Source organism: Alexandromys fortis, unplaced genomic scaffold, assembly GCF_014885135.2.
Source record: "Alexandromys fortis isolate MF-2015 unplaced genomic scaffold, M_Fortis_MF-2015_v1.1 scaffold_7, whole genome shotgun sequence".
NCBI classification, from domain to species: Eukaryota; Metazoa; Chordata; class Mammalia; order Rodentia; family Cricetidae; genus Alexandromys; species Alexandromys fortis.
The window spans coordinates 2,361,995-2,386,482 of NW_026067920.1; the positions used below are offsets into that span (position 1 = coordinate 2,361,995).

The 24,488-nt window shown below is 51.0% G+C and overlaps 1 protein-coding gene across 2 annotated transcripts in view; it reads left to right on the plus strand.

Moving 5' to 3' along the window:
- The window catches only part of Sorcs2 (sortilin related VPS10 domain containing receptor 2), a 373,938-nt gene that overhangs the window by 293,120 nt on the left and 56,330 nt on the right, over positions 1 to 24,488 (plus strand). For both annotated transcript variants that reach the window (XM_050141233.1, XM_050141234.1), the window contains exon 4: positions 19,321 to 19,485. In XM_050141233.1, coding sequence (XP_049997190.1) covers positions 19,321 to 19,485 — 165 coding nt within the window. The remainder of the gene's footprint in view (positions 1 to 19,320; positions 19,486 to 24,488) is intronic.

Below are 24,488 nucleotides of genomic sequence, written 5' to 3' on the forward strand. Positions count from 1 at the left end.
CACTGCTGCATCCCCTTTCCCTCCCCCTCCCCCAATCAAGTCCCCCTCCCTCGTCAGCCCAAAGAGCAATCAGGGTTCCCTGCCCCATGGGAAGTCCAAGGACCACCCACCTCCATCCAGGTCTAGTAAGGTGAGCATCCAAACTGCCTAGGCTCCCACAAAACCAATACATGCAGTAGGATCAAAAACCCATTGCCATTGTTCTTGAGGTCTCAGTAGTCCTCATTGTCCGCTATGTTCAGCGAGACCAGTTTTAACCCAGGCTTTTTCAGACCCAGGCCAGCTGGCCTTGGTGAGTTCCCGATAGAACATCCCCATTGTCTCAGTGTGTGGGTGCACCCCTCGCGGTCCTGAGTTTCTTGCTCGTGCTCTCTCTCCTTCTGCTCCTGATTTGGACCTTGAGATTTCAGTCCGGTGCTTCAATGTGGGTCTCTGTCTCTGTCTTCTTTCATCGCCTGATGAAGGTTAATATTCAGGAGGATGCCTATATGTTTTTCTCTGGGTTCTCCTTCTTATTTAGCTTCTCTAAGAACCCGAATTATAGGCTCAATGTCCTTTATTTATGGCTAGAAACCAAATATGAGTGAGTACATCCCATGTTCCTCTTTTTGGGTCTGGCTTACCTCACTCAGGATAGTGTTTTCTATTTCCATCCATTTGCCTGCAAACTTCAAGAAGTCCTTGTTTTTTACTGCTGAGTAGTACTCTAATATGTATATATTCCATACTGTCTTCATCCATTCTTCAATTGAAGGGCATCTAGGTTGTTTCCAGGTTCTGGCTATTACAAACAATGCTGCTATGAACATAGTAGAGCATATACTTTTGTTGTATGATAAGGCCTCTCTTGGGTATATTCACAAGAGTGGTATTGCTGGGTCCAAGGGTAGGTTGATCCCGAATTTCCTGAGAAACCACCACACTGATTTCCAAAGTGGTTGCACAAGTTTGCATTCCCACCAGCAATGGATGAGTGTACCCCTTTCTCCACAACCTCTCCAGCAAACACTATCATTGGTGGTTTTGATTTCAGCCAGGTTTGAATGGTTTTGTGGAGAAAATTAAAAGATTCGCTGTTCTCCACAGCACAGGGAAGCCAGGCAAAGGTCAACTCGGTATATGTATACGGCACGACTGCCCCAACTTCCTCCCCTTGTGACCTTTGACTGCCATTGTGGGTAGTGGGGGAGCTGGAGTCAGGGTGGAAGTTCTAGGACCTTGGGCCGAAACACAGTGCCCTGCAGCTTCCAGAAGCAGCTGCCTGAGCCCACAGTGGGCACCCGTGATCCAGGGAAGGACTCTGGCCTTTTCCTTGGTCCTGGCCTCTATTTCTGAGTCTGTTGTTGGATGTGATAGGGAGCCTGGGGTTTAACTTCACGGGGCATAGCATGGAGAGCTGAGGAATGGTGGGTGACCTGTTGGGCACATGGGAGGAGGAGGAGCTGGAGATCAAGCCGAGCACCTTGAGAAAGGACACTGAAGTTGGACCATAAAATGGTGAGATCACCCAGACAGAATGTGACGGGACTCAAAGATGGTTTCATGGTGGTTGGCTACAGAGTGGAAGGAAAGAGGCTTGGGTGTGGGAGGATAGAAAGGGGACATGGGGTCAGCAGAAGAGGACAACACCTGCCTCCAAATCTCTACTGGATGTCCAGGCGAGCTCCCACGGCTGCCTCCAGGACAGGCCTCAGCCTAAGCCATCAGTGTCCCCATGTGTAGGGATGATGCCCAGGTAGGACCAAAGATCCTCGTCCTCAGTAAACCTGCAGCTTCCAGCAGAAATTGCCAGGAGTCTGGCCTGGCATAAAGGAGCTGTGTGCTGCCGTGTGAGCCACCCCAGTGCCACAGCGCATCCATACTTCCAGTTTCTGTCACGTGCGTTCGTCATAGGTTTGTCCTAGCCTGTGGGCCCAGGATGATTGGGACAAAACAAGTCGGGGCTGACTCAGAGCGCCCTATGGCGGGCCCGTGTCATTCCCAGCTCCTCCTTTGAAAGGTGGAAAAAAAGGGAGACCTTGGGAAAAAGGGATTTTTTAAACCCAGGCCCCTGCCCTGACCCAAGCCCAGGTCAGCGCTGCTCCCCAGACTGCAGGCTGCTGCTGTGTCCTGGGATGTCTGAGAGGGAGGGAGAGACATGTGGCCTACAGCCTACTATCCCCACTCTTGCTGCACTCAGTGTCCCTTTGTGCACACGTCACTCTTCCAGGCTCTTGAGCCACATTCTGTTAAAGCAACTTTGCCAACTGGTTCCCCATGCTCAGTGATGCTGGCATGAAGTCCCCACTTCCCTTCCCCCAGGGACTGACGGACCCCTTGACACCCCTTAGACTCAAATTCTTCTCTCACAATGACTGCCACTCATCATGGGTAATAAGGAGCCACACTGGCCTCACACTGGCCACAGGGGACTGCTGGGCTCTGAACCCATGTCAGAGACTCAAGTGCAGTGTGCATAAAAAGTTTAGAAAGAACTGAGTTAAATTTGAATTTCACATAAGCAACGAACTATTCTTACTGTGTCTCAAATATCATACATATATTTATACTAAGCATTTGTTCGTTTACTAGAAAATTTTATCCAGGCCATTCTATGGGCTGTCAGCTCTGCTTCCCCTAGGCTCTAGCCACTGAGGACATGTTTTGGGGGATGGAGTCAAGCCTGCCAGCGGCCTCCAAGCTCGGTGGCTGAGGTGGTGGCACCATCACCCCAGTTACACACTCGGGGAGAGACTGGCTTTCATCTGGAAGCATCCTGAGCCTTCCCCATCCATGCTGAGAGCAATGTCTCCCCAGATGCCCTCCCTCACAGCTCCAGGTCTGGCTCCCCTCCAGTTTCCTTATAAGACGTGCCCAGGTAAATCCCTCCCTGGGAACTTCCAGGGCTAATTATGCCACATCAAGCCACAAAATGAGTTTTGCAAAGTGGTCCCAGCCACGATGGAGCTGCCATGCAACCTAATTATAAAACCCACGGCACTGGAAATCCCAAGTCAGAGCGACTTGGACATGATGGAGACATGTTTTATGCTCATAACTCAAAGAGCTTGTTTTAAAAACCGACTGTAAAACCATTTAATTACTTGGTTTTAAAACCAGCCATGTGGAAATTATGTTTCTTCAATGTGCATTTTGGATGTCATTTCTGGCAAGCAAGCTCCATGGTGGTTCACAGCACTCCAGGCTCCCCAAAGCAGCCTCCCCGGGCCTTCCCCAAGGCTCTCATATGACCCACTAAACCCCTCAGCAAAGGTGAAGAGCCAGGGCCCAGAGACAAGGCTCAGTGGTGCCTAGAATGGCAGCTCATGAGCAGGAGGCACGCAAAACCTGGAATAGTTGATGATAAACTTATGTTCTTTCACTGCCTATTCATCTACCTCTCCATCCACTCTTCCACTGCCTCCCACCCTACACTTATCGAGCTACATACTCCCCACCTACTTACCTACCCACCCATCCTTCTGCTCTTGTCCATCCATCTATCCATGTCTACTCATCCATTCAGCTACTCTATACACACACACAGCCCTCCACCCACACGTACATGTGCACCCTTTCATGCACAATTATGCCGCAAGCCTTTAGCTTTTAGACAGCTCTTCCTGTACCTGGTTTCTGGGCAAGCAGAAGTGGAGTGAGCACCATGTACTCTCCAGCCCTAGGACTGTCAGAGCAGGAAGACTCTGAAACCAAGGTCCTGACAAGCGGTGCTAAAGTGGAGAAGTGAGACGTGCTCCATGGAGGAGGTCCATTTGAGTTGGTCGCTGATCCCCCAGCTTTCCCTCTGTCCTTTGAGATCTCACCATCACCACTTCAGATACCACCTAACACCCCAAGGCTTCCCAGCTCCACTGTCCACTCAGATTCCAAGCTGTGTAATAACATCTCCTCCACCTGGTGACCCACGGCATCGTGGGGGTCTCTATCTTGTGACATTGTTTTCTGCTCCTGTGACCACCTCCCAAAGGCGCTTCAGAAAGTTTTGCCAATGTCATACAAAGGCTATTATCTCCCTTCTCCCCATCACTGAATCCCACATCGTGTGCCATGTTCTTCCCCCGCTGTCTCCATCAGGTGTCAATCAATTAATCTGATGATTCCAAGCCTCCCCAAGTACTTCCCCTTCCTGCTGCCCATGAAGTCAATCCGCTACTCTGACCTATCATAGCTAAGAGCTGGCATCCACATGGTAGATCAGCGGTAAGAATCTGCTCCAGGCTACTGTGACACCATCCACTGTTGCCCAGGGGAGGAGATGCCTAAGCAGTTTCTAGAGGCTTTGCTGGCACTAGCTGTGACTAGTGGGATGTCAGCAGATGCCCATTAGAGCCTGGCCAATGGAAGGGAGTATGCGGAAGTGGACAAAAGAACCATGAACAGGTCCTTCCAGGACCTACCTATCACAGCTACCTGTAGTTGCCCTCCCACTGCCCCCCCTCGTGTGTGTGTGTGTGTGTGTGTGTGTGTGTGTGTGTGTGTGTACACACGCACTAGGGCAATCATGATGAATTCGGAAGTGTAGAACATGTTTTTCCTGACATGTGCAGCTCTTTTGCTGAACAAAATCTCACAGAGAAGCAATAAGAATAGATCAAAAGCAGGCAGTGCAGCTGTGACAAGGCTTGGGGCTAGAAACACTGTCACCTGTCACCTGCTCAGCCACACTCATAGAGCTGGGCGCCCTCAGGGAAGAGTCTTAACCTCTCTGGAAAATGGGGATCATGAGGCTCTGCATCTTGGAAGGGACCAAGAGTGGACTTGTGACATGGCCGAACATCTAGTGACAGTGAATTACACCTGTCACCTTGTCTTCAGGGTGTCAGTGTGGCTGCTACACCTGCGTTCCACACACTGTCACATCTCCCCAGTGTCCCAGCAATTCTATGAGTTATAATTAGCATGATTGGGATTAATTTAATGGCATTCTGGTAAAGAGTACTACGTCCTGCCCTGAAGCCCAGCCCTTCTTCCCTGGGTCCTCCAGAGGGAGAGATGCCCAGAGGAGCCTTAATTAGGGAAAGACTGGCACGTTCCTTGCCAAGCTGTAATACCCGCCCCCTGCCCTTCTCCAACCCCCGCCTGAAGCTCAGGAGATAGAAGAGACAAAGAGAGGCTGTCCAGTGCCTTCTTGCTTTCCAAGGCTTGGGTTAAGGCTCCCAGGGCCACTGAACTGATTTCAGGCCACGTGGACTCACATAGCTAGATGTCAGCTCAGGTGTGCTGCCCGCACAGCTCTTTCTCTGCTGGGATGGACCTGGTAAGAAGAGAAACGTCCAGGCAGAGGTGGGAGGTGTCCCATCACCAGGAGCATTCAAGTGAAGCTCAGAGATACAGGTGATGATTTCCCATCATAAATCCCTAATGGTCCAGCTTGCCCTCAGCCAGCTCCATCTCTGCAACTCAGCCAGGGCCGAGCTTTAGGTGTCATTGAGTTTTAGAGGAGGTTGGAACCATCTTACCTTACCTGATTTGCATCCGAACCCAGCCTTGCCCTCTGTTTTATGCCTGTGGAAGAGGCTATGACCAGGCCACCACTGGGAGGACTCTGGATACAGAACAACATGCACCTTTTCTCTCAGGACACACCACTTTTTTGTTAGATCTCTGGTCTTGTAGTCTCCCTGCAGTGTCTGTGGGCCTTTGGAAAATCTCCTTCAGAGCCCTCTTCTCGAGAATGATGTCACCATTCCTTCCCCCCCCCCAAAAAAAAACCAAGAAGGAACTGGCGAAACACATGGCCACCACCACTGCCATGTTCAAGGACTACATGATAACATTAGAAGTCACGCCTTTCTGTGACTATCAGCATCCCATATTGCCAGTTATTAATACCCCACCACTGGTTATCAATATACAGACACCAATATACCACTACTAACTAACGCCTTAAGACATCAATAGCCTACCACCAATATTCAGTTGACTCAAAAACATCACACCCTGCCACTGACCATGGGGCTGCAAGACAACACATCCCACCACTGACAACAGGCTCAGACACCACACCCTGCCACTGACTCAGAACACCCGTGATGAGGCTTGGACATACAGAACGTCAGCAGGACCTTCCATCCTCACCGTGTTTGAGCTTTTAGGGGTACTGCCCTGTCTGATCCAACTGGCCTGTGGCTTTGTTCTTTTTGGTCCGTATCCCATCTCTGCACCATCTCTCTGCCGCCCTCTGTGCCTGTGCCATGGGGAAGACACAAGACAAACATGCGGCTTGGTGCTTCCCTGTTACATGGCTGCAGCCTGGAACATCCCCACAGTAGGCTCTGACCTGCCTCTCCCATCCTCTCCACAGCTCCCGAGGCTTTGGCCTCCTCCAACATTATGGCCTCCTCATCACCTTGCTGCAAGATGGGTCTCCTGACCCATCCGCTCTCCTTTATGTTTTGTTAAAACTCTTCCTGACAGGGGCTGGAGAGATGGCTCAGCAGTTAAAGGCATTGCCTGCTCTTCCAAAGGTCCTGAGTTCAGTTCCCAGCAACCACATGGTGGCTCACAACCATCTGTAATGAAGTCTGGTGTCTTCATCTTCTGTCCCGCAGGCATACATGCAAACAGAGTATTGTATACATAATAAAAAAAACTCTTCCTGACTGCATGGGGCCTCCCAACTCCCCTTTGTTAAGGGGCTGAGTCCTCCTTTGAGTTCACATTGCTTGTTTCTACCTGTCTGTCATTACCTGTCTGTCTGCCCGTCTGCCTTGTGAAGCCAAGGATCTTGGCAGCACTTACTCTCTAGTTCAGCTAAGGTTGGACACAAAGGGCTGGAGGGCACTCCGTGTGTGTTCTTTCTCATCTCTGTAGGTGGATGTCAGAGTGACTACCTTGCTTACTTCCAGGCTCCACATTGACAGACACTGTGTGCCGGGGAGAGGAGCTGCTGTCTCTGGGACCTGGGCATTGCTGTCTTGAGATACTTGAAATTATTGGTTTTTAAGAAGGAAAAGTTTTTGTGGCTACCAGAGGTCCATGCCATGCTTTGCTGCTACAAACCTGTTCTGACTTGATATACCGTCGTAGGAGCGTATGGCAAAAGTGACTTATTGACCCCCTGGTGGCCGGTAAGCAAAGAGAGAAAAATGTAGAGGAGGGGGTTTGGGTCCTGTCCCTTTCAAGGTCACACCCCCATGAGCCTCCCCTCAGGTTCCACTACTCTACACAGCGTGGGGGCCAAGCCTCCATCACCTGGGCCTTACAGACATTCCTATCTAAACGCCTGCAAGGACTGGCTCACTTCAGTGGAGCACCGTTTAAAAGACGCAGAGAGCATTCTGTCTACTCCTGGCACACAGTGGATGAAAATGAGGACGTGACTGTCCAGGGTATGGTTGAGGAGAAGGTGTTATTGTAGATATGAGGGAGAGCACAGCCAGAGACATCTGGAAGAGTCCAGACTGAACATGGTCGGCAGAATGGACCAAGCCATAAGAAGAGAGAAAGAGGGAGAGAGGGAAAGAGAAGAGAGAGGGGAAAGAGAGGGGGGGACCAGGAGCCAAGAGTAGAGGGTCATGAGAGAAGCCAAGGGCCGAACCAGGACAGCACATGGCCAAAGTATATGAGTTATATAGGAATCAGAAGTTGGGGGAGGGAAGTGAAGCTCAGGGGCTGGAGAGGTTTGGGGGAGGGGGAGGGGCAAGAAGTCCCAGAGAGGAGCCAGGATGCTGAAACAGATACTTGCTGTGTTGAGAGAAACTGGCAGCCAGATCTGATACGTTAGCAGGCACCTCAGTTGGCCATTTGTTCCCAGGTTCTTGGGACCAATACACAGTAAGCATTGATCCAAGCCTGATAATTTGTCACCTGTGTTGTCCACGCTGAATAATCAGTGTGTCACCGCCATGTCACTCAAGGTATCGGCTATGGCTGGAGACCGGAGTTTCCTGTGTAAGGTTCTTCTCCTGCCATACAGAAAGCTGCCCCTGTAAGGGTCAAAGAGGAAGCGACAGTGAGGGCAAAAGAGGGAGCTGCACTGTGGGCCATTCAGCTCTATCCTCACTGGGTTCTCTGAGCAGACGACCAACGGTTCCTAAGTGAACGTGCAGGGCAGAGCAGGGCAGGGCAAGTGGCTCTGGGTCACCATCACCCACCCCCAGGGACAATGACCAGAACGGTCGAGCTGAGGAAGTGCTATAGCCACCTGGACTAGTGGTGGCAATGGCATCCTAGCCTCTGGTTGTGAATGTTTGACTAGAAAGCCTGAGGGACCCATACCCAGGCGCAGTCAGCTCTGCAGAGCCGGAATACTAACGGTGCTGCCATGCGTTCCCTCGCCTTCCGTTGTTCAATTAGGGCAGATGAATGAACAAATTGTTCACTGATCTAATCTTACACAGTTAGCACAACTGTCCTGATAAAAGACAATCTCGCAAAACACAGTCACTCCCGAGAATTCACCATCCTCCGCACTCTGCCCAGGCGAATGAGCTTCTTTGCATTGTCGGCGAGATGCCTTCAGACAGGCAAACAAACGCAATTAAGCCACATTCCCTCCAGGGCCGCCATGCCCAGCCCCTCAGAGAGCAGAGGTCTCAACAACGGCCCCGCCTCGAGTTTCATGTTATTGACAAGATTACCCATAAATCAAGGTTGTAGAACGTGAGGGTGAGTTGCTTTTATGTCTTCTGAAATACATCTTCCGTCTTCGATGCCTATCGATCAGGTGCCCGGTTTCAAGGCAGACCCTGGCCAAGGGGAAAGCAGGCCCCTCCTCTCAGTTTACAAGTGTGCCCAGGGACGGTTCTTGGCATTTCAGCAATTGTCAAGTCAGTAATTAAAGCTGAACCAGCCCTTAGCTGGCAATCACATCTGTGATGGTGTTTGAGTGGCTGTTTAACTAAATCAGCGCTGGGTGCTGCTCACCAGCACAAGCGTTCACACAGAGGCAGGATAGCAAGACAGCAAGCAGAGCCACCCACGCATCAACAAGGGAGCTTATGGTTGTGTGGCCCTGGGCAAGTCACTTCCCCTTCAGGCTCCTGCTCCTCTGTCTGGAAGAGAGACAAGGGCATCTGCAACCCCGGCTGCTCTGAAAGACTACCATTGTGTTGATGAATACATCCTGTCCAGACGATGGGGTTGAGGGGGTTGTGCTCTTTGGTCACCATGGTGATCTCAACACTCCACATAGCCCTAATGTAGATAAATAACAGGAATCCTATGTATGGTGCCTCCACAACCCCAGCACCCTGCATCCTGTCAATCACTACCTCTGGGCCCAGTTCTCCCCCTCCCTTCCTTCATAAGCTCTGAAGTAACTGTTAGGCCCAGATCACAGAGTCCCCCAAAGACCAACAAGGAGTCTGAATCCGTATGCAAAGGCAAAGAGTCTTTATTCAAACTTGTGCTTGGACCCTTAGTGTGTCTGACACAATGGCACAAGTTCAGAGGGTCTCGAGCTCAGTTGGGGGTGGGCTTTTTTTTTTTTTATCATAGTAGAGGTTGGGGTGAGGGATTTCTAAGGTTCATGACCACTGATTGGCTGACATTTGTCTAGGGGTATCTTGGTGAAAGGGGATGGGTGTGTGCTGGGCTAAGGGACATCTGGGGATCCTATCTACAATGATTGGAACATTAGGTCTTTTCCCCTTGGATGCTGATTGGTTTATTCCTTGGTGGTGCCTGGGTAATCTCAGTTTGTAGTCTTTCCTGGAATCAGGTGTTGTATTTGGGTTAACCGAAACTCAGGCCTACTTTCTGGCTGGTCTCTATCTAGACTATCATGGCAACAATGTTGCCAAGCTGCCCTCCTACAGTAACCTCTCTCTAGGTTTGGTGGTGAAGGAGATCTTACCCGTACTCTCAGGCACTTGAATACTTCATCCCCAGTTGGTGGCACAGCTTAAGAAGGCTTAGGGGGTGGGAGTTGTTGAAGGAAGTATCTCACTGGAGGTGGGCCTTGAGAGTTTAAAGACGCTTCTAGTTCATTTTCTCTGCTCCATGCTTGTGGTTTAGGCTGTGAGTCCTCAGCTTCCTGCTTCTATAGCCAGGCCTTCACTCTGTCATCATGGACTCTAACCCTCAGGAACCATGAGCCCATATAAGCTCTTTCTTCTCAGAGTTGCCTTAGTCATGATACTTATTCCAGCAACAGAGAAGTCACTGCTCTGTCAGGTAAGGGCAGTTGAGGGGCCCAGCTGAGAACCAACTGTGTCCCTGCTTCGAGATGGACAGGCAGTACCATCTATCCACTCTTGCTGTAGCCTGCTAGCTCCTGGTGGATTTGTTTGTTCGTTCCTTCCCGGGGGTGGTGGGCATATGTATGCCACAGTGCACATATAGGGGTCTCAGGGCAAGTTGGTAGGTTCTTTCCCCCCACCATGGTCCCAGGGATTGAACTCAGGTCATCGGGTTTGTACACTAAGTGCTTTCATGCCCTGAGCCCTCTCGTCTTGCAGCACTCCTGGTAAATTTCTAAGGCAGTACAGCAGTTCCCAGCCGGGGGCCCAGGGCGCTCTGATCCTGTTGTGATGTATTCTGCACAATGGGAGCTCAGATCTCTTGGGAATCATGCTGTGACCAGGTGTCATCTGCAGATATTTCCATTTTGTCACCTTGACGCAGGAACGAATTCTCTAGCTCACAGCAAGCTCACGCTGCTGGAAGAGATTGTCGTGAGGCAGCCAAGTCCCGGGTCTTGTAGGTCAAAGATGAGAAGTCAAAGACATGAGCACCAAAGACAGGACTCTGTACAGAGAATGGTCTGCATGGAGTGTGCATTGTTCAGTGAGCAAGGATGGAGTGGACCAGATCCTGATGTTTGACTGGTGGTATAGTTCTAGATCTATCCATCATAAGGCTTTAATCAGAAACTACAGCAAGTATGGGAAAGGAGTTTAATATTGGGCTCCCAAGGCTTCCTTAAATGGTAGATAGGATGGAAGAGTGAAGGTCTTGGGCTGAGGTGAAGGTCACATGTTAAGATGACTGTCCCAGGCTGGAGGGAAGGTCACAGAACTAGAAACTACTGTCCATTGTCTCAGCTGTCCTCTCGTCCTGTGCTGGTCCTGGGAAGGATGCTGGTGTTCTGGTGGAAGCTCTACCCCAGTCCCCAGCATCCACATACCCAAAGAGTCTGGAATGTTCTGGTAGAAGCTCTACCTCATCCCCCTCCCTCATCTCTTTCTCCCGAATCCCTGCCTCATCTCAGAAAGCCCACCAAACAGAGCTCCTCCCCAAGAGATGCCTCAAGACCACCCCCACAGGGTATTAAACTCCCCATAAAACAGACACATGGGTTTTTGGTCTCTTTTCTCCATCTTCTGGGGGTATTATCTGGAAACATTTTACCCATTAAACCTGGGCCTTTTCTAATTTGGTTTGATGTGGTCTGATTTGGATTGCTGTGTTGGCCAGGAGGCTTATCAGGGTGCAGAAACTTTTCAGCTGGGAGCACGAGCGAGGCCCTGGGCCAGCCCAGAGAATCTGTGGAAGACCAGTGAACCTGCTCTCAACCTGTCCGCTCTCATGTGAAGACTGCTCAGTCAGGCATGTCATGACGGTGGGGGGATGGGCTGGCAATCAGGCCAGGTCTTTTCCATGTCACACTATCTCATTTCAAAGCAGTCAGGAGAGCACACTCCAAAGGACCTTCCCTGGAGTAAGCCAAGCCACATCTGGCTCCCAGCCCCATGGGTGGGCATGCCGTCCCCAAATGCCTGCCTCCAGGCCAGCTTCCTGCCAGGCTTGCCTTGAGGATCTCTCTCTCCCCTTGGTATGTCCCAAGAACCATGGGGACTCAGACTGACCCCTGGTCATCTTCCTAAACCAGTCACCCTGTCTCCTATCCACATACATGTGAATGACACAGCCATACACATCTGCCCATGCCAGCAGGTCAGAGACTTCTATGTGGCACATGTCACTCAGTCCCTACCAAAGCCCAAAATCCTAACTACAAGGCATCTTTAGCAGCCATCCATCCTCTCCGGCATGCGCCTTTGTCTCAAGTCTCATTTAGCTAACCCACCTGGCTCCACAGGCCCCATCCTCTTGTTTACCCAAGGCCATATCTCAGGCAAACTTTCTCTCAGGGGTTACCAAATAGACCACTTCTGCCACTCTAGAGATCCCTCCTGTGTGTACCAGTACTCCCCCCATTTGCAAGTCTTGGGGAATGAGAAAGGTCTGGGCTGGAGAATTCTTATTTCTCATGACTCACTCGGTCCCAGATGAGATTCTAGCAGATTCTAATTTCAGATCTGGGGGTGGGTGCCTCGATGTTTGTCTCCACTGTCTGCATCTCCAGCCGTCAAAACCAAGTTTCCTGAGTTCCCAGCTGGCTCCAACTGGCTGGCCAGGAACAGGTTGGCAAGTGGCGGGGGAGGGGGGGTGCTCAGTAGACAGGTGACACCAAGTCTTGAGCTTGGGCTGGAAGCCCCATCCCCAACACATATACACAATCACACATACACACGTAATGGAGAGAGGTCTGTAGGACTGCCAGGCAGGGCTCGGGCAAGCAAAGATGATGCATACTTTCTTTGGTTTTCTGTAAGCCCCACATAAGTGACTGCAATCCGATGTGTGCCACTGGGGCAGGCTGGCTGGTAGCGCTACCTTTTGGAAGAGACGGGTTGAAAGTTTCATGGCAGGAAGTGGACCAGGGAGGTGACATCTAGCATCTTGTGGTCAGAGAAACCGCAAGAAACATCCAAGGGAAACGGTCAAAGGGACGCATCAGACCAGGAGGTACAAACTTGTGTCCCGTGGACACCAGCAGACAGGAAGGAGAGCTGACTGAAGCTGGAGCCCAGAAGAAGGCATGCCGACCCATAAGCAGCTGGGATTCCTGATATGGCCAAGGCAGAGATCTAGCACAGGTGCCACCCAACCTACCCCCACTTCTGCCAGGAGCTCCCCAAGCCCTTCCTGCGTGGCTGACATTCTATAGAAGCCATCTGGCTACTGCGGCAGGAGAGCAGGGTGCGGTCACTCATGGTCAATGCTCCAGAACATGGAGACCCTCTCTCTGTCTCTGCAGGCCTTAGGGACAGAGGTATTTTGGAGGAGAGGTTCACCACAATAGGGACTCAGGCCATGTGTGTGCGCTGACCAGGGGTGGGGAGGTCCTTGGAGTCTTCATGCACTCAGAAATCCATCCCTAACATTTTGGTGACTTGTAGAGTTCTGGGAGTTACCTCTGGCCCTTGGAGTAGGGAGAGGGGCCTTTGAAGAATCTGTTGTATCAAGCTCCCTGGTGCTTGTTAGTTGCCTTCCAGACAGAAGCAACCATGCCCTAGGCCTTGGGTGGCGCAGAGGAACATCAAGGGAGGGGAGTTGGTGCAGTCACACTAGCGGTGAGCTCCATACACCAGGCCCTCAGCCTCTCTGGCCTCAGCACCTCCTCTGAGAAGTGAGGGCAATCGCAGTTCGTTGGCAGGAATGCTGAGTGCTCTCAGTGCCCCATATACCTGTCCCTGTCCCATGGCTCTGCCCCTGTGCTGGGCCCTGCAGCTTACTAGTCTTCCGGAGGCTCAGGCTTTAATTTGCACAGCCATCAGTCAAAGGAACGTGTCAGATATTTCAACAGCATGATTGAACATGTTGCCTCTGATTTCAGGAAACCCAGCCTCACGGCCCCCAGGACCTAGCTCAGGTACCATATGTCTCCCCCAGAATAGAAAGCGGTAAAAATACACCGTTGAAAATAGAGTCTGCCTCTCAATTTGGAAGTGCAATCTGCCTGCGAGCTACTAATTGATTTGCTTTTTGCCCCAGTATTCCCATCCTTGTCAGCACCCCACCCCCACTCTTTCCTGGCTCACTCTCCCAGCCCAAAGGCTGAAACTAGACCCTGGTGAGATTATTGGGCCCTTTGTACCTCTCACCCCAGGGTCACCTAGACAGAGCCCTGGGCCCACCTGAGGGTGTGGTGGCCCCTGCCCAGTGCTCTTGCTCAGTAATGAAGTCCCAGCACCTACTTGGTGTCGGTTGAGGTGTCTGGGCTGGGATGTGGCTACAGCAGATGGACCCAGCTCTGCCACGCTGTAGGGGGGCTTCCCTGGAGAGAGCACAAGGGGTCACAAGGTTAGTGGTGCAGGTGATTCCGGGTGAGGGTCAGGGAATCTCACTGACTCTGAACCAGGGAGGGTCTCCAGAAGAGGCAGTCTCTGGAGAGAGCCTTGGTGGACAGGAAGCTATTTAACAAGCAGATGTTGGGGCACAGGTTGACAGGTGTGGGGCTACCTGCAGATAGGGCTTCATTGCCTGGGAGTTTGCGCTCAAGAACTTTTGAAGCTTTGGGTTGTTCCTATGTGGTCTTGAATCATGGTAGAAGTTCAAGGTCAGCATCTCAGTCATTACTGGCAGAGTTGGGGCATCTCCATCCTCTTGGGTATCTGTGCAGGGAGCAGCACATGCCCAGAAAGGCAAGGTGCCTATCGTCTCAGCCCACTGCAGAAATACAGAACTAGGGTGATTGACTGATACAGGAGCCTGGGATGGGGATGGGAGGTGGGCCAGGGACTTTGGACTACCCTAGTCTGCCCGTCAAATCTACCCATTCAAGGCCCACCTGTGTGCACCTCCTCAGAGAAGGCCCCCTGGCTCATAGTTCATTAGCCATAGAATGAATGAATGAATGAATGAGCCTTCACTAATGTGTGCTACCAGGAGCAGTGAGGAGGAAGAAGTGAATGAGACTTTCTGGCTGTTGGCCTCTAGGCTACTTGAATATTCATGCAGATATTCTCCCAAAGAGAAAAACAAACACAGGCTCCTATGGGAGTCCACGTGGAGGTGGGGCTAGCCTTCCTCTCATCCTTGCATGCATTATATCCCCTATCCCAGGATGGAACTATTGCCAACCCCACCCACACCTGTGCTGGTGGTCACTAGAGGTACAACTCAGGAGTTGCTCAGAGCACGCAATCCAAACAGGAAGCCCGTGACAAGCAATTGCAGCATCAGAATGCATCATGGGAAAGAGCCTTAATGAGGGGCGTATGGGTTCTGGGAAGAAGATTGGCCAAACCAGGGGTGCACCCACCCAGAGTCTGGGGTGGAGAAAGGATGTTAAGTGGGTGTTTGGCGAGCCCAACACAGGGCTTCTAGGTGGCTTGTGTCATTTTTCTTCTTGTCCAGGTGTCTACACATAGTTTGAATTATCTTTGGAAGGACAAAAGGATGTGCCAGAGGGACACAGGGAGGAGCTGAAAGTTCCTGAGAGCTCCAGCTGGATGCTCTGAGGAAAACAGTTTATGAATTACAATGCAAAGTGTAAAATAAATATTCATGAGCCCCCGGCGATATAACTGAATGATTAAGTAAATAGCAGGGGAGGCGCGGCCAGTTCTAGTGCAAAATTCCAGTCACTTCATAGCTGTTTCACCCTCGGAGGCAAGACGCCATCCCACTCCAAAGAGGACAGACAAGCAAGCCACAGCAAAGGAGCCTGGCAGAGGCCACCTGCCAGCAGGGCACAGGCACCACAGGGTGTCCTGGTGACTGTGCCTCCCTCTGTGATCTTGAGCGAATACCATCGGAGTGGTGTTTCTTGGGAGATCACAGGCGAATATGGAAAACACACACGCTGAGGCTCCCTGGAGGGACCAGTCTGCAGGCCTCCCCACAGCCACATAATCGAAGCAGGCGAAGCTAAAAATGTCCCCAACGGGATCCAAGAAGACCTGACCAACTAATCACACAGTGTCTGATATGAGGTCCTGGGTCAGAACCAGGCAGTCAGCAGCATCTGAGCCCAGTGTGGTGTTTAGATACTACTAATCGGTAGACCTCTGTGCCCTTATTGTGACAGTGGGCACATCTTCCACCTGGAACCATTACAAATAAGTTTATTTAAGTAAAATCTGGAATCCTAAGTCTCCACTTTAAACTGACCTCTGCTCTGGCTTCCTCTGTGGCCTTTGGTTTTCTCTGCTGTCACTCATTCCTGCTTGCGGCCACATCACTTGTCAATGCAGAGTGCCACGTGCTTCCTATAACCCAGTCACTGTAACGAAGGGCGCAGAATCCATCACCCGCGGCTCCCACCCTGTATCCGTTCTCAGTGCCCCTCTGCAGCCCTTCCCTGAGGTACCCTGCTCCTCTGCACGCGCAGGCTCATCTCTGCTCTGTTACAGAGAGTCTCTCCCATGCCTTCCTGAACAAAGATAGTGGGCTTTATGCTGGAAGAGACTAATTAATGTTCCCAGGGAGCTCGTTAAGATTCCTTGGAAAGAAGACACGATGGGATTATCATCGGCTCACTTAGAGCGGAGCAAGCGCTCTGTGCAGCCCACTGATCCTCATGGGTCCTTCATTGTTTTCTCCAGAGAAGCTTGACCTCTGAAAGGCCATCGCGGAAGCATCCAGACAGAGGCTGGTCTCTGCCCTGCGCCCTCCTGGAGCTGTGTGTTGCTCAACTATGCTGGTTCCCAGCCAGGCCCAGCAGAGGGTCTTTCCCACCATAGTGCCCCGCAGAGCGTGTCACTGCCATCACCGCAGGGATTCCTCGCCTGGATGCTGTGTGGTGGGGTCACTTTCCCAGCTTACCCAGACCTCCTGACCCTAATGTCTGGCTTGTAAGGAGCTCTCCAATTGCCCCTTTCAACTCTGAAGCCCTCCTGTGACCCACAGTGTGACAACAGGATCTCGGCTACCTCTCTTGGCTACGCCATGAAGTAGAGGGGAGTCCCAAGAAGCCCAAAGGAGAAGGTATCCATGAGGACTCTGCAGCATAAAAAAGTTTAAAAGGTGGTGCCTCACACCAGGGTTCTCTGAGGGTCCTGGACACCACAAAACTGGGTACCATGGTGACTTCCTCTTGGGAGGCTTTGATGAGGCAGAACACAGTGTGGAACCAGAGACCACTGCAGTCATGGAGTTTCATTAGCTAGTTTCAGAGCCACACAGGACGCGAGGTGTTCATCCAGCTTGTGGGTCTCCTGTCACCTCAGATGCAGCACAGAGGGGTATGGTGTGCACATCAAAGGGACGTGGCATTCCCCACAAGACCAAGCTGCCAGCCCCCCAAATGGCCCACTCCAGTGAGCCCCTCAGGCACCTGCCTCCAGCAGAACAAAATTCATGTTGTGGAACTGTAAGACAGATGTCCTCCACCCCGTCACCCTGGGCAGACCTTCTGCCAGAGCTAAGGATGTATGTGACAGGGCTGAGTACGGACTGTTCTCTCAGGGTGAAGGCTGGGCATCCAAGGGAGGGTGTGCTGGATTCCACTCTAGGAGGTTCAGGGGACCATTGCTCTCTGCCTCTTCTAACGTCATGTGTCCAGGAGCCCCATGTCCACATCTCTGTGCCCTTGTCTCCTCTTATGGGGACACTGCCAGTGGACCTACCCTAAGTCTAGGATGGCCTTCTCTTGAGGTCCTGCACTTGTCACCAGTGACCAAGCTTCCTTGTTGTGTAAAGTCCTTGTTGTGACGGCTACGTCAGGAAGATGGACGGACGTTTTGTTTCCTTCACGTAGAACATACTGACTAGTATTCAATTCACAGGCCGCCGTAAATCTATTGGCCGCAATTGCCAACTAGTGCTGAATCCCTTGATAGCTGGTCAAGGTAAAAACTGACTCTTTATTCTAATTTTTGTTGTTATTGTTGTTGTTTTTGGTTTTTAGAGATAGGGTTTCTCTGTAGCTTTGGAGCCTGTCCTGGAACTCACTCTGTAGACTAGGCTGACCTTGAACTCACAGATATCCACCTGCCTCTGCCCTCCCAAGTGCGAGGATTAAAGGCGTGCGCCACAACCGCCCAGCTGTCAATCTTAATCACCAATATAAACTCCCAGATCACAGTCACATAGCACACAGATGTATGTGCACGCATGTGCACATGTTTTTGTCCTCATTTCCTTTTGGTTATGTTGAGAAGAGAGACCCTCAACTGAGTGGGAAATCTTCTCTACCAATGGTTAATGCGAGAGAGCTCAGCTCACTGTGAGTGGTGCCAACTCTGTGCGAGTGATCCTGGGTGTTGTAAGAAAGCAGGCTGAGCAAGCCAGTGAGCAGCCCTCCTCCAAGGCCCCTGCTGCAGCTCCTGCCTCCTGGTCCCTGTGTTTGAGTTCCTGCCCTGACTTCCCTCAGTGTTGGAGCAACCGGAGGGTTGTGAGCTGAAACAAACCCTTCCCGCCCCAAGTTGCTTTTGATCATGGTATTTAACACAGCGATAGAAACCCTCACTGAAACAGGAGGCTACAGCATGGTGACAGAGGACCGAAGAGGCCGCAGCTGAGTTCAAGGAGTTTGTGAGATCTAGCTGGAGGCAAGCAGACAGCCGACGGGGGCGGAAGGGGGACTCGCGAACATTATCGCGAACAAGATAATGAAGCACGCTGGGGGCTGTGCTGCCAAGTCAGCCACGGGCTCAGAGCTGAGCTGAGCTTCCGAGCCAGTCACACTTCAGGGAAGAGGTGCAGAACAACACAAACTGTGAAGCGGAGGGCAGGACCAGATCCAGAGGATGAACAGATGTCAGGTCGTATGGGCGAACAGACAGGCAGGGAGGGGAGACGGCAGTCGGAGTAGACCGTCTCAACCACGGGAACCGAGTTAAGCCGATGCCTTCAAGACACTTGGGAGTTCTCGGCTTTATGCTCCTGATGCTCACATGAGTCAGAGGACAGGTCACCATCATGGTGTCAGGTGACCTCTTCTTTCCAGAGTCCAGGTAAGGGTGTTTCACCCTTTCCTCAGTCTGCTGTGTCTGATAAATCCCTGGCCTGTTTGTCCTGGTATGATTTAATATGTTCATTTACTCTGGGGGAGGGGGCGGTTTACTTTGATAAGTCTCAAGGGTGACCCCTGTCTGCCTTTTAGGAATAGATCTTTTCGCTGGCCAGGTCGTCTTGTTCACATGCCCAGTCATCTCCCTCTGTGTTTGTGCTCAACATGGGGCCAAATGCAGCTGGTAAAATGGACCCTCTGCAGGCCAAGAAGAGACCCAAACCCACTGTTTACACAACATGGAAGGTCTTAGAGCAGGACATGCTCTCAACCCTCGCTCTCCCAGGGCGGAGTGTGGAGACATCTTTTCAGGGGACACTAGTCAGTCGGATGTGGTGATCTTGCAGTAGCTTTCCCACCCCGTCAGCCCCTCACCCCACCTTTGAGTTCTAGGTTACCCCATCTAACTCATCATTCTCTTCTTCAGGCAGATACCTCCACTCCCATCACCCACTTCCCACATACCCACAGCTGTCTCCTGTATGGCAGACACCTTGAACTTCAAAATTCCAGGTCAAGCCTCAGCTCTGCCGTGGGGCCTGCTGGGGTCTCCATGAAAGAGTGGGGGGCAGTAAGAGAGAACAGCCCTCTTAGCAGTGACCCCGATTTCAGCCTCACATTCTGTGTTTCAGATCATCCTGGTGAGCTCGTCCCTTGGTGACCGGGAGCAGAGCCTCTTCCTCAGCACCGACGAAGGCACCACCTTCCAGAAGTATCCCGTTCCCTTCCTCGTGGAGACCCTCCTCTTCCACCCAAAGGAGGAGGACAAGGTTCTTGCCTACACCAAGGACAGCAAGGTAAGAGGACATGGGATGTGAGGTCACACGACCCAACCAGACAAATATCAGGATAGAAGCCGCTTTCCTATCAGGGCACTCTGAACCCCCAGCTGACAAGGCAGAGCCTTGCTTGACCTGGGAGGCGCGAACCTCAATGTTGCCCTTATTGACACATACGTGGCCATCTATCAGCACGGGGAGTCTCACATGGATGGTGTGTGTTACAGTAAATGGAGGTGGCCATGACCCTTGGCACACAGAGGCCTGTGAGCTGGATATGGAGATCCTAAAGGGTGCTGGGCTCTCTGCCTCCCCTCCATTGCCTCAGGCTAGTAGATGCTCAGGTGTGTATGGGGGGGGGGCTACTACATGATAGCCATGGTGGCCAGTAACCACAGATCTGGGGGCTTAAATGACAGAAATCTGTTTTTCCACAGACCTAGAGGCCAGAAGTGTAAAATTAGTACTCTGAGCTGAATTTATGTGTTTCTGAGATTCTAGGGAGAGCTGGTGGTCACCATGTGCTTTGTTTTTTGTTTGTTTGTTTTGCTTCTTTGAGACAGGGTTTCTCTGCGTAGCTTTGGAGCCTGTCCTGGAACTAGCTCTTGTAGACAAGGCTGGCCTTAAACTCATAAAGATCTGCCTGCCTCTGCCTCCCAAGTGTTGGGATTAAAGGCATGTGCCACCGCCACCCAGCATGCTTGGGTTAAAGTGGCATTGCTGTATCTTCCAGGACAGCCTGGTGAAGTCTCTGTCCATCCTTAGAATGCCCCCTACAGGCATTTGTGAACATCGTTGGTGTACCTATGTCCATGATTACATATCTGAACCCTCCCCAAGTCCCTGTCTTTCATGAAAACAGAGGCCAACTCCACCCAGGCCCACCAGATAATCCCCATACCCTAAAAACACTTCTGGAAAGCCATTTGTGGCCATAAGAGGGCATGGTCACCACAAGTTCTAAGGATCAGAATATACCTGTATTGGAATGGAAGGATAGCCTGCCACCATACCATATAGCAGGCAAAGGAATGGTCCCGGGAAGGGTATCTGGCCCTGGTGACAGTTATGCAGTGCCTGCCACTGTGGATATCAGGGAGAGGAGCAGGAAGAAGAACCACAGCCCCTCCCTGCCTGGTAGCCAAGCTCTTCTCCTGCCTCTGTACCCAGCCAGAGACCAGAACAACAGCCAATGGAAACTAATACTCAGCAGCCTCTGGGAGAGAGACAGATGTGATGGCCAGCATAAATCCATTATTGGATCTATCCATGTATGGGTGGATGGGTGGATGGATGGATGGATGGATGGTTGAGTATATGGATAGGCAGATGGATAGATGGGCAGGCTGACGGATGGATGGATGGATGGATGGATGGATGGATGGATGGATGGCAGGCAGTTGGTTGGATTAATGAACATATGTAACTGAAGTACAACAGCATGGTCCCAACTTCCATGTTTTTCCAGGGTCCTGTGTCTCTTCCTTGGTGCTAACACGCAGTTATATGTTTCTGAAGTGTTTGATCACAGTCTCCAGATCACACAAACTAGGGCTGAGCTCTGGAAAGGTAGCCATGTTAGATCTATATTTCACCATTTTAATTTTAAGTGTTTGCTGAAAATATATGCTGGGTTGATAGATTATGAATGAGCATAGGAAAGGATAGATGGATGGGGGATTGGTGGGTGGGTGGAAGGTGGATGATTGGAGATGGATATCGGAAAGGGTGGATGGATGGATGGGAAGATGGGTGGGTGGATGAGTAAGGAAATGGATGGATGGGTAGGTGGATGGATCGATGGATGCATGCATGGATGGATCCATCCATGGTAGCATTTGGTTGGATGAATGAACTTGTGGGTCAGTGATAAATTCCTACTAACAGGGATCAGTCGGGTAAGAGCCCCAAGTGGAGAAGGGTGGTGGCCAAGCCCAGCTTTACCCAGAGCCCAGATTTCTTGGCAAGGCCTAACACATATTGTCTCCCGTCCCTGGTCTGTGGCTGCCTGTCTGTTCCTATCCCTTTCCCTCAGGGCTGCACACCATTCTGGGTATTAATAGTGCTACTTAGCCTTCCATGTAATTAGACCAAAGCGCAGCTACGGCGAGTTATTTTCCTGAAGAAATTGACTGTGTTGCAATTGCTCTTTAATTTATGGTGCCCTGAAAAATTAATGGAGCTGAAACCTTGGTTATTTTCCTTGGCTCTTTCTGTGATGACAAGGAAAGAAAGGAGAGGAAAAGGGTTTAATTGCTGTTATAAAAGGAATGAGAGATTTGGGGAAATTAGAAAGTAATGGCCATCTTGCGTTTGTGGGTGGAGGGGGGCTTGGTGGTCTGTCAATTCTCTCAGATGCCCAAGAAGCTGAGTGTGTAGTAGACTCGTGCCAACTCTGACTCTACAAACCTGCTGTTAGTCAGGCATCTGGACACCGTGTTGAGAGGTGGGCATCGCAAAGGCCCTGGCTCGGAGCAGTGTACTGGGAATTGGTCCTGGGTCTTCAGGTAGCTGGGACTCTGCCAGGTCTTTCTGGAATCCTCTGGATGTGGTTTCTGACTACTAGGGTGCAGGTTCCGTATGACTCTTATCTGGGGAGCATGCTGTTCTCACCACATGAGCGGAACAGAACACAGTTTCAGCTTTGGACAGACAGAGTCGTGCAACAAGTCCGGGATTAAGTTTTTCACTGCTTGACTTTTCCCTTGCTCTGCCATCCCCCCACCTTTCCCCTCTTCCTCTCCTACCTCTGTCCTCTTCCCAGGTGTCTGCCCTTGCTCTGACAAAGGCTCTGTCTCACTTGGGGTTTCCTTTCTCACTATCATAAATTGGGACACAATCTAAAGCCTTACTGCAGTCTGGCCAAGCTTCCTGGATAACACCCAATATATATTTCTTCCAAGTCTTAGGATGCTCCCAAGGCTTTAGGACCAGAAGGCCCTCCTTCCCAGCTCTCTGGGGACTACTCATCACCCAGAGCCTCATCTCCCTGGGCGTGAGCTGTGGACCTGCTCACTGGCAGAGCTGTGGTTAATAGCTTGTAAGAGAAGGTCAGATTCACGTTGTTTGTCTTGCTTTGCTTTCCCTTACTTTTTTCCCTCTTCCAGTCAAGAACATGTTCTGAGTCTGGAGAAATGGCTCAGTCTGCAAAGTGCTTTCTGTACAAGCATGGCGACCTGAGTTCAGATCCCCAGCAGCTATGTAAAAGCAGAGTGGACATTTGCCTCTGCACCCCAGAGTTAAGCATGCCCTCTGGAACATGCTGGATAGCAGAAGTACCCCCCAAAAGGAAGGAAAATGCTTCATCTTGCTTTGGCTTTCTTAACCCTGTGAGTTCATTCCTCCTCCGACCCAGCAGTCTAGCTGCAAGGGAGTCAGTGCAATGGCAGGCATTAGTGTCCCCACCTATGAAGACAAGGCATTCTGAGGAATGAGGGATGAAAACTGAGGATCTTTAACAGTGATGCCCTCACAGCCCAGGGCAGAGCTGCTGCCCCACTGGCCTCATATGTAAGACACTGATGTGCACTCTTAGGATCCATTTTTGCTGATATCATCTTCTCCTTGCCTTGGCTGCACTTTCTCACCTTCTCAGGGAAGCAATGCCGTAAAAACACATTCCACCACCCTCCTGAGATATACCCTCTGGAGCTGACTTTAGCTACAGGAACTACGGTGTCCCTCCAATGTTTGTTATTGTTTATTTTCAATGTTTATCTTTTATTAAGCAGAAGTGTTCTGTTTCTGCAGCAATTGATGGCAGATAGTAAAATCACTGCCCCCCTTGAGAATGAACTAGAAAGGCTCCATAAAACTCTGGGATGAGCATCATAAACACAAGCACATTTGTGGTGATAACAATGATAATGCCACTCATTTATGTGGAAATTTTGTCACCAGGTCCCTAAACACTTGTATTCTTGACTGACTGGCTATGGCTGTGATCAATATTCTACCAATTTGCAGATGGATCTACTGAGTCATGAGATGGAAAGAGGCTGCTCCCAGTCAGTCAGATGACCCAGAGAGAGGACCATAGAGGACCAGCCATCCTTCCTAGGGACACTGCTTCACCACTGACATAGTACTGTGAACTCGGGTCTGTGAGATGGGAATTGCTGCTCTGAGTGAATGCTGTGTTACACAGATCCATGTACTTACCTCTCTCAGCCTTAGTTTTCTCATCTTGTAAAGATAGAAAAACTGTTACTCTAATGGTTGTGTTGGTGAGTGTGTATGTGCATGAGGGTGTGTGTCGTCTGTGTGGGCTTGAGTTGTGTCTGTGTGGACTTTCAGTGAGACAGTGTTTGATATAGATCACAGCTACAGTGAGTCATGTGCCTTGGTAGTTGTCGAGCCTTAGGCCATGCCAGGCCAGGGTCCAGGGGCTTCACAGGGCACAAGAGGACCTTGCCTGGCCTTCAGTCCTCCTAGGGAAGAAAACTCCCTTTTTAAAAGTCCTTTTACAAGTGGAAGGCAATGCTTTCTTATCATGTGAAACAGAACAGGTGTCCTAGCATAATGTCCAGCTACCTGCTAAGCTGTTTGGCATCCAGCCATGCTTCTGTGTCTAGCTTGCACTCTCTCAGTTTCTGCTCAAAAGGCAGAGGTGAGCATTCCCATAGAGACCACTCAGCCCACCAAGCCAGAAATACTTAATCTCTTGCCCTTTCTAGCTAGCCCTTGCCCCACGGCCAAATGTGCTCATTCATTCAGAAAACTCACTGGCGTACCTGGAAGACAAGGATGCATTTGGCAGTGGTGCAGAAGGTGAGCGAGGCGAGTGAGTGCCCCAGGCAACCAAGGCTACAGGGAGCTGGGAAAAGCAGTGGAAGGAGGTGAGCCTGAAGCTGGGGCTCTAAACCCCGGCCCAATTCCCAGTGCACTGTTCAGAGCTGAGGGGCTTCCACTGCGCATTGTCCAGATGCTACCACTTTGTGAGGTGACTGAGACATCCCACCACACCTCTTTAAGGCAGGAATGTGGAGTAGTTTTTAAAACAGGAAACTGAAGCTTAGAAG